This window comes from Melampsora larici-populina (assembly GCF_000204055.1).
Source record: "Melampsora larici-populina 98AG31 unplaced genomic scaffold MELLAscaffold_45, whole genome shotgun sequence".
Classification (NCBI taxonomy): domain Eukaryota; kingdom Fungi; phylum Basidiomycota; class Pucciniomycetes; order Pucciniales; family Melampsoraceae; genus Melampsora; species Melampsora laricis-populina.
The window spans coordinates 556,113-565,687 of NW_006768809.1; the positions used below are offsets into that span (position 1 = coordinate 556,113).

The window sequence follows — 9,575 nt, forward strand, 5'->3', positions numbered from 1 at the left end:
GTATAACGCTTGGTCTGGTGGTGTGTGCTCAGCAAATGGAGAATGGAGGTCATGTATTGAGATTCTTGGGCATCGTATAATCACAGCCTGCGATGAACACATGGTAGTGAAATTCTAAAGTTTTCGAAATTGTATGGGCGTTGCGAACAAATTCCCAAGCAGAGCACGTCTGAGAAGGCCGTATGATATGAGTTGGAATCATACGTCGGCACGAGCAGGCAGTTCGTGGCTCTCCGACGCCCAATTACATAACCTCAGATTAAATGATCCACACAGTGAGCCATTCGCCACAAGGCTGCAGATAGTCGTGAGTCAAGAATTAAAGCAGAGTTTACGTTTTGTTACACGGGCCAGCAACGTTATATCATTTCGCGAATACAAAGGAGTACAAGTATGCTAGTGCCCAATTTGGTACCCAGATGTGTGTCCAAAAAGTAGAAGACAAATTGCACGTTGCAACCGATGGTGACGCATGATCTCGAGTTCACTAATGAGACACATTATTGTACAAGAGTCTCAGCATGATCGTCGCTGATGAAACAAATGAAGTATGAGTACTCAGTGACGTACAAATAATGTCCGGTGCGAAAAGTGATGACCTATTGAGTGCAAGGGTATAATTGGTTACTGTTCGGTCCCAGTATTGTGACGAGTGGTAGGCCCCTTCGTTGGTAGTCTACCCTTATTTCCAGCACGACGTTGGTCGTTAAGATTGGTAGCCGGATTGGAAGACCGTGGTCGGCTCGAGGGCGGTGTATGGACAGGACGACAGCTTGATGCTCGTAACGAAGGGATGTGAAACGAAGTGAAGCTGCGGGCTATTCAAGCGGTTCAACGGCTAGATCTAACAGAACGGCTGAATATTACTCACGCGGTTGGGTTGTGACCGTACCATATTGAAATTCGGCATTTCAAGGTACTGCGGTGGTGTTTTAGAATTCGAATAAGTGGTTATGTGGCCGACGAGGATGGACGAAGTGATGGTTCATTTACCTTACTCTTTGTACTGTTTATATATATTGAAAGAACCAGTGGAGTGATATGAAGGCTGTCCGATAGATTCGAAGAATGAGTATGTTGGGTCGGCAGCCAGATCGGCAGATTCCTGCTTCACAACTGGCCTAACTGTGCATCGAACTGTAGCTGGACTGGGGTATGAAAAACCTAAGTGTGAAATTATCAAGTTTACCAGATTTAATCGCTGTAGAATGACCAATAGGACCATCAACTTATTGCGGAATATGTTTGAGGCGAGAAATGCCTTTGGTAGTTGTCAACAGGATAAGATAGTGGCGCCTAGTGATTGTTGCGGCCTAGGCTGGATGAGTCTGGTAGATGAAGAGGGAAGCCGAGACTGGGTGGTTGAGAGATGGCGCATTAACATACGAAGTTGTTGACCGTGATGCGGTTTCGACCGGATTGAAAATAACGAAGGGGATGCCGGGCTAGGTTGACGGAGGCGGAATACTTGGTTAACGAACTTAAGAGACTGTCCACAATGAGATTGTTTGAATCAGAGCATCCTCTGCATTGGAAAATTGCGTGACTCACAGCGACACTTGCTATTCAATCGACAGCCGATAATTCGAGGAAATGGACTTACAATTCAGCGGGATAGTCAAACGGTCTAAACAGGTGTGTTTGATTTTGTGCTTATCGGCCTTTTGCTGACACTATTGTCCAGGTGCAGTGTGATCTGAACCGTAAAATCAATTCGGGTGTGAAGATTATAGCCGAATCGTCCGTCCTGACAAAAATTGATTCAGCGGGTGGTTACCGAGTCGAGGGGCCCATAAATGCTGCTGAGGGGGCGAGTTGCACAACGTGGTTTACCAGTCGCAAGGAGTCGGTGGAGGTTGTCGCAGTCCAGGACTCAGAATATTCGATCACCGGGGATGTGATGGCCATGGGAACCGGTGTCGTGCTAGAGTGGGGTACACGGGCTATCGCGGGTCGAGGCTCTCCAGTCGAGTTCGTGACTATCTTACACGAGTGTTCTCGGGATTCGGTGAGTTGCGTATATAATCCACAAATGTATTCACGCTGACAAGACTTAAACTGCATACAGGGAAGAACGTTCAAGACGCGCTACGTTCTGGACAGCGCGGTTGCTTGCTCGCTTTCCATGGCTGTGCTCGACCAGGGCAACATACTGAGCCTGAGCGGAGTGTTAATGGGTTTGGAGTCAAGTGAAAATTTTTGGGAAGTCAAGGTAAGCTGGTAAAGTTATTGCATTGTTTCGTCGCTAATCTCTGTATGTGGCGTACCAGGTAAGCGATGGAGGTGCTGTTCAGTATCGCTCCAGTATCAAAAGGAACTGTAGACTGGAAGCATTGAAACAAAGGCGCGCAGACTGCCAGGCACGTGAATGATTATGGGTTGAGCGGATTGTATCATTGTTATTTATGTGAAAGGTACAAAAAGAACTTGGTTTCTGTAGAGATTCTTCTATATCATTTCTTAGACTTAGGGCAGCTGGATTGGAATGCGTGTCATGTGAGATCACGATTGCGCGAGTCTTTGTGCAAGTCTAGATACAGACAGAATCTGGCAGACCGAGGGGCGGCGCAGCCGCCCAATACCTTGTAACATTAAATCCACAAAATTTCATCCTTAATTGCACAAGGCACCTGATATTCCAAAATATATTAGCTTCATTAGACCACAAATGGGTTGAAGAACAAGGGTTCCAGTTCAACTTCTGATTCTGCAGATATTCATTTCTGTAATTACACCTATCTTTTGATTATTCTTGCACACAGAGCCCACAGGAGAACATATATATAGTCATTGTTGTGCAATTTTCACCCCTCATGCATCATAAGGGGTTTCAACTTTGAACATTTTTTGTGTTTTTCAAAACTTTGTAGAACTTTTCCAAAAATCATTAACTTCACAAAACCATTGTAGTTTTGGTCAATTATGTCTAGACAAAAGTCTTGCAGTTCTTTGTCTATCAGACTTATAAAAATTTTGAGCTATGGCAATTTATCCTGGATGCATCAAAACATCACATTTTGTTGTGAATCTTGCTTGGCTATGGTAGAAAGTTCAGTAGTTGGGGATATGTACAGGGGAGTCTTGAATCTCCTTGCAGCAATCAAGCTTGAAATGGATCTCAATCATGATGTATACATGACTATACATGCTTTCCTGATGACTTGATCAATCTGATGGTTTCAAGAAATCAGATCATCCCAGCAAGGTTAAGAATCAAAATTGCATAGAAACAATTATTGTTTGACACAATCTAGAGTTCACACAATGTGGTACAATCAAAAACTAGAATTCATGTTCAATTCTGAACAATCTCAGACCCTCAAGAGCTTCTTTGTTTTGTTCTGGAGATTGAGTTTTTGCAGAAAAGTACTCAAGAAATCTGGCAAGGATAGGATTAGTTTGCAGGGGATGAACTCCATCTTCAATGTAACTGAGAAACTCCTTCATGATACTAGCTGTCTCCATGTAATTTCTCTTCACCAAGTTTCCTATCACAATCTCAAGTGAGCCTGTCTCCCCAAGGTTTCTCATTTTTAGGAAAACCTGCACATCTACAAATATACAGGCTAGGAATTAGCTCAATTGACATTAGAACCCCCACATTGATCACGTACAAGTTGACCAGAACTTTATGATCTTCATTTGGTCCTGTGCCTTCCAAACTGGATCTACCTCCAAACCATAGGGCTTGACTGTCTTTTGTGTTGATGTGAAACGTATGGCAGATAAATCACTTTGTTTTGACTCAATGTTAATGTCATATTCATATAAGCTATACTTTCACTAGTAGTTGAACTTCAACAGACTCACTCAGAACTTTCAATGGAGTTGATATAATCCAAAATAGTTTGGGATTGGGAGATCAAAATTGATTGAGCCTTGTTGTTCCAGCCATCTTGATCAACTTCTTGCACAGGGAACAAATGGTCAGGGTGGTCTTGAACTGCTTGAATCAATCGGGTCTGAATCATTTGGGTTTCCAATACAAGCTGTAAGTTGGGTGAGCGCTCCATTCTTGAGTAAAGCACTCGATCTTTGTTGCATGCTCAGTCAGTATCATTTAAATCCAATCAGAATTGATCATCATGACTCACTAGATATCCAGAAAACAAAAAGAGCTTTTTGATCTTCTGGAGACCAATTGCCTGCCAGTCTAAATCCATGAAGGCCCATCTCTCTTTGCGCAACCACGAAGTCAATAAACTCCCTGTAGAAGTTGATTCTTGATTCAATCAGACCCCACCAACCCCTGAATTTGGAGACTCAATATGTTAACTCACTTTCCAGGCTTGAGTGATCTTATTTGTGCTATCATTTGCTGATCATAGGTATCCAAAGCTAAAGTAGCATGATACCGCCAGAGGTCTTTGTCTTTTTCAGGAACTTCCTTAGTATGCCACACTCTCCGCAACTGTTCCCAGACTGCTAGTACCACCTCATAGGGAAGCTCATAAAAATTTGGTATCTTTTTTAGCGTGTGGAAAAGCACAGCCTGTTCTGGTCCATTTAGCTTTGTCTTTTCAAAAAGGTCATTCAGCTGTATAGCCCAGGTGCCTTCTTCTGACAACAGAACTTCATTTATCTGACCAATCAATGACTTATGAAATCTTGTATCACAAAAATCCTCATGACATTCAATGGCAACTGTAATAATCCAATCTATGATTAGCAATTACAGTTTTATTTCAGTTCAGAGCATCAATCACTCACTCTTTTCCCAAAATTCTTTGGCTTTATCTGTTCTAGATTCCAGAAATTCAGTTGAGTGTTTTGTATGTGTGTTTTGTATTCCAGATGTCCCCTCAGAGATTTCAATACTTTGAGCAATCAAATCTGCAAATGTAAATGATATATTGTCAACAGAATTCAAGTGCAATAGGAAAATTGAGATCTTCTAAACTTGCCCTTTGAGTGATCATGTGACAATTGACTTGATGTGCTTGGTATATGTAATGCTTCTTCCTCCTCTGTTTTTAAAATCATACTTTGAACCCCATGGAACTTAATACCAAATTGGGAAATCAAATTTATCAAAAGATATAGATAGATATGCTTCATTATTGGTTATGCAATCTTGCTAAAACCACAAAGATCAAAGTTCAGAAAAATTTCCAGGATGATTTGCCACAATGACTTGAAGATGCTAGCTATAAATCCAGGGAAGATAACAAAGCTTTTCTGTTAGAGTATCACTCATTGTCTAAAATTTTAAACCAATCTCACACAAAGTTCAGGACTATTCCCTATTGCTCAAACTTGTTTTTATATTTGGTGGTTGTGTTTAATCATTGAGCCCCACCATGTGATATGTACTTGCACAAGTGTTTCACTGAGGTCTCATAAATTAATATGCTACAAGGTCTTGGGGGGCTGTGCTACCCATTGCTCCCCTCTTAATTTTATCTTTGACAAGCACTATTCCCACTTTGCACCAGATCTAAACACATGTGTATATGTGTACACTACAATTACACAGCCTCCCTATGTTTACAACAAACCACATGACCCGGCATGAGGCACAGCCTACACCCTAGGCTGTACCCTCTTTACACCCACCCAAAGAAAATCCAAAGCAAGTGTTGTATCAAGGTGAATGGGGTTGCTGAGAGTAATGTGGCAGTGTGGGCTGAGAAACCACAAAGAAAGTGTTAAGGTAGCAAATGGGAAGGGAAAGTGGTCTTTACCTTGGAGGGTGGCCGATTGTGAGGTGGGTATTTTGGCACAGTAGGACACATTGGGAAGGGATGCAACATGGCACAGAAAAGTGGCCTGTGGGGATGCTGTTGGATTCACTAGGCAATATGTGAGGAGTACACGTCTGTTAGGCATACTCTTCACAGAAAATAGAGTAGGAAAAGGGAGGTGTGTAAAGGATTCAGAGAATCCTGATCAGAGAACAAACAGAAACAAAACAACTCAGTCTACGATATCTTGAAGCAACGCTGAAAAGATTATGAGGGATGAGGTTTGTTTATAGTTTGTATAAATGAAAGCTTGAAGAAGAAAAGAGAAGCTTTCAGAATTCGACAATCAGGAAATATAAGTGAGCAGCAATACAATTAGATGTTAGGGTAAATCACGTGAGTATAAAATGGACAAAACATCACGAATACAATTGTTATATGTAAGAACTTAAGTACTATGTTATCATGTAGCAATATGAGAGAATGGTTTGTTCCAACAGCCCCCCCTGCTCACGAAGATTTATTACTATTCAACTTCAGTTTTTCCGAGCAAGAGAGTAATATAATTGGTCCCACAGGTTTTGTTAGAATGTCAGCAGGCATCTCCTTTGTTGAAATATGAGAGACAGTCAGTTTTCCTTCACGAATAAGTTCCCTAATGAAATGATGCCTGATGTCAATATGTTTAGACCTGTTGTTTACCGACGCCTCATTACATAGAAATACAGCTCCTTGATTGTTGTTTGAGAGTGGTAGAACTATTGGTACAGACAAGCTAGCGCCCTCAATTAAATGCTCTAATAATCGACACAACCATAACCCATGCTTAGCACAATCTCCAATTGCCATATATTCAGCCTCAGTTGTCGACAAAGTTACAGCTTGTTGACGCCGACTCTTCCATGAAACCACTGAACCATACACATAAAACACAAACCCCGTCGTGGACCTCCTAGTGTCAACGTCACCAGCATAATCAGCATCCGCAAAACCCTCTATGACTTTTCCAGTATCTCCACCCCCAAAAGTTATACCATAATGAGATGTAGATTTGATGTACCGAATAAGATGCTTCACTGCAGCCCAATGAGTCTTGGTGTGCCTAGAGTTGAACCTCGCCAGATAGCCTACCGCATAACCGATATCAGGGCGAGTTTGCACCAAGAGAAAATTTATCATTCCCACCGCAGCACGATATTCTTCAATCTCCTCAGCCTCCTCAGGAATGGGCGTGTGAAGGTGAATGTTAGTCGGTAAAGGTGTCTTGACGCCATTGCAGTTTGAGAGATCAAAGCGTTCGAGAATCTTTGTACAGTAGTGCGATTGGTCAAGGGTGATAGTCTTCTTAGCCCTGTCTCTAGTTATATGAACCCCTAGATGAAGAGTAGGGTTATCGTTCCATCTAAACTTGTAATGAGCCTTTAGATCTTCTTTGAATTTTGCCAACATCTTCTTATCATTGGAGAAAGCCATCCCGTCGTCTACGTGCATAGGAATGTGAACAAATGAATTACCTGATCAAAGAGTGTATAATGAATTATCTACCGGGCAAACTTCGAAACCCATACTTTTCATCTTGGTGTTGAAGTCGTCATTGAACTCCCTATGTGCTTGACATGTACCATAAAGTGACTTATTTAATAACATAACATGGCTCAGACGCTTCAAATCGCGAAATCCAGTGACCTGTCTGACATAGATTCTATGCTTCGGCTTGCCATTTAAAAATGCAGTTTCGATGTCAAAGGACTCCATTTCAAGGTCTTCAACAGCAGCCATTGATACAAAGTACAAAGCGTGTCAGTCATACCCACTGATGCCCATGTTGAGTCGAAATCAACACCCTTAACCTGGTGATTTCCACCTGCTACCCAACGTGCTTTATAGACAGTGATACGTTGGAATTCATCACGTTTACGTTTCAGCCGCCACATTCCAGGCAATACGTTAGCCTCCTCAGGTGGTTCGATTAGGGTTCCAACTTCGTGCAATTGTAGAGATGTAAATTCACAAGACATTGCCTCAAGCCATGCCGCACGGTTCGGACTTTTCATGGCCTGAGAGTAGGAAGGTTTGTCATTCTCTGGTCCATCATCGATTGAGTCTATGGCAGGTTTATTCACTTCAGCAACAGTGTGGTATCCAATGAAATCACCCAGCCGGTCAATTGGTTGTACGTTTCGTTGAGGACGGGGCGGGCGCACAAACGGCTTTGGAGCAGGTATAGTTTCAGAAGCTGGTCTAGTCGTACAGTCCCACATTTCATCCCATGTATTGTCTTTAAGCACCGCGAGCTCTTCGGTGTCAGAGTTGGACATATCAGCAAGCGGGAAGCGGGTCTCCTCAAATGTAACATCATTCGATACCATAACACGGTTTTCTTTGGGATCCCACAGTCGGTATGCATCAGAGTTCTTTTCATAGCCGATCATGATAGCTTTGATAGACCTGGCCGTTAGTTTGTCACGATGGCCAGGGGGAATAGTGTAGGCCAGACAACCTATCGGACGAAGGCGGTGATAAGGGATTTTTGGTTTGATGATTTTTAGAGCAAGCTTTTGCCATGCCTCTTCAGGACAGAGATATTCAATCGACTTGGATGGACATAAATTAAGAATAAACGAGGTTGCCAACATTACTTCACCCCATAATCGGACAGGTAAGTTTCCATGGAAAAGTTGGGCACAAAGTCTTTCAGAGGCGGTTCGGTTGAACCTCTCAACTACTGAGTTCTGTTGCGGAGTCTCAGGTGGTCCCATCTCACGAACAATTCCATGATCACTCAGATAATTCGAAAATTCAGAACTCAGGAACTCGCCACCACGGTCGGTTTTGAAGACAGCAATAGGAAATTTAGTTTGATTTGACATCATCTTGTGGAATTGTTTGAACGCATCAAAGGCATGTGATTTAGATTTCAACAAAATTATCCAATTCTTTCGAGTAGCATCATCAATCAAAACCATTGTGTACAAGAATCCACCAACACTTTGAGCAGGGAACGGGCCAGCCAGGTCACAATGTATGCGGTACATAGGCACTTTAGAGCGTGGTAGGTTACCAGAATGGCTGCGGCGCGTTTGTTTCCCCAGGGTGCAGGCCTCACAGTTTGTTGGTATATTTGGATTAAGTCGAACAACATCCTCCATGATATTTCAGGTACTCCTATGATTGAGATGTCCAAATCGTAGATGCCAAATGTTAGGATTAGATTCCGGAGAAGAAGTAGTTGAGTACACACGTGGTTCGGAGTGATGGTAGAAACGCCAGAAACCTCCAGGGCCATCGTCTTTGAACGCAGGGATGATGTGGTCGTCTTTCGCAAAATACATGTTCTTATCAGAAACATTGGTACCGTAGTATGGGTCGACGATTTTGTATCCAGTCTCATAGAGAGAGGTGATGGATATTAACACTACACAAAATATAATATTTTCTGGGCAGAAAATTAAATTATTGATACACAAAAATATTGAGAGGCCAGGAGAAGGGCAAAAAATAAATAAAAATATGCATCTTGTTCCCTGCGGTGAGAGCTTCACTCTCCATATTCTTCCATATTTTTACAGTCCGTATTGATAAGTGTACTAACAATAAACCTTCATAATCATCCAATTACAACCTGTAACAAGCACTGAAATTTGGCTCATTAGTGTTTAGAGAAACTTTTGATTTCTGAAAACACCTATAACTTTGTCAAATCTGCCTCAAAACACTCGATTTTAAGTGCACTAGAAAGCTGAACTCTTCCTCTCAAACTTTCATAAGGTCAAGAACTATGTAGCTAGTATGACAATCATTCTATGGATCTGTATGTACAAATTTACAAAAAAGATTATATCTTTTTTAGCAGACCAGCATGCTGTGTCGTCCTATTATGAACTATTTGGA

General features: G+C 42.0%; 3 protein-coding genes across 3 annotated transcripts; all 3 read right to left on the reverse strand.

Annotated features, from left to right (window-relative positions):
* Positions 1–343: 343 nt before the first annotated feature.
* On the reverse strand, positions 344–1,770 carry MELLADRAFT_72888 (uncharacterized protein; the record flags this gene model as incomplete). Its single annotated transcript, XM_007414744.1, has 5 exons — positions 344–487; positions 571–818; positions 872–919; positions 994–1,445; positions 1,604–1,770. 2 exons carry the CDS (start codon positions 908–910, stop codon positions 600–602), a joined length of 258 nt encoding a protein of 85 aa, XP_007414806.1.
* Positions 1,771–1,773: 3 nt separating this feature from the next.
* On the reverse strand, positions 1,774–2,064 carry MELLADRAFT_91786 (uncharacterized protein; the record flags this gene model as incomplete). Its single annotated transcript, XM_007414743.1, has 1 exon — positions 1,774–2,064. The coding sequence occupies one exon, from the start codon at positions 2,062–2,064 to the stop codon at positions 1,774–1,776; it is 291 nt and encodes a 96-aa protein (XP_007414805.1).
* A 1,218-nt stretch (positions 2,065–3,282) lies between these two features.
* MELLADRAFT_66715 (uncharacterized protein) lies at positions 3,283–5,058 on the reverse strand (the record flags this gene model as incomplete). The annotated part of the gene is made up of 7 exons (XM_007414742.1): positions 3,283–3,551; positions 3,615–3,772; positions 3,811–4,033; positions 4,095–4,249; positions 4,281–4,659; positions 4,711–4,833; positions 4,986–5,058. The coding sequence occupies 7 exons, from the start codon at positions 5,056–5,058 to the stop codon at positions 3,283–3,285; spliced, it is 1,380 nt and encodes a 459-aa protein (XP_007414804.1).
* Between the last annotated feature and the right edge of the window lie 4,517 nt (positions 5,059–9,575).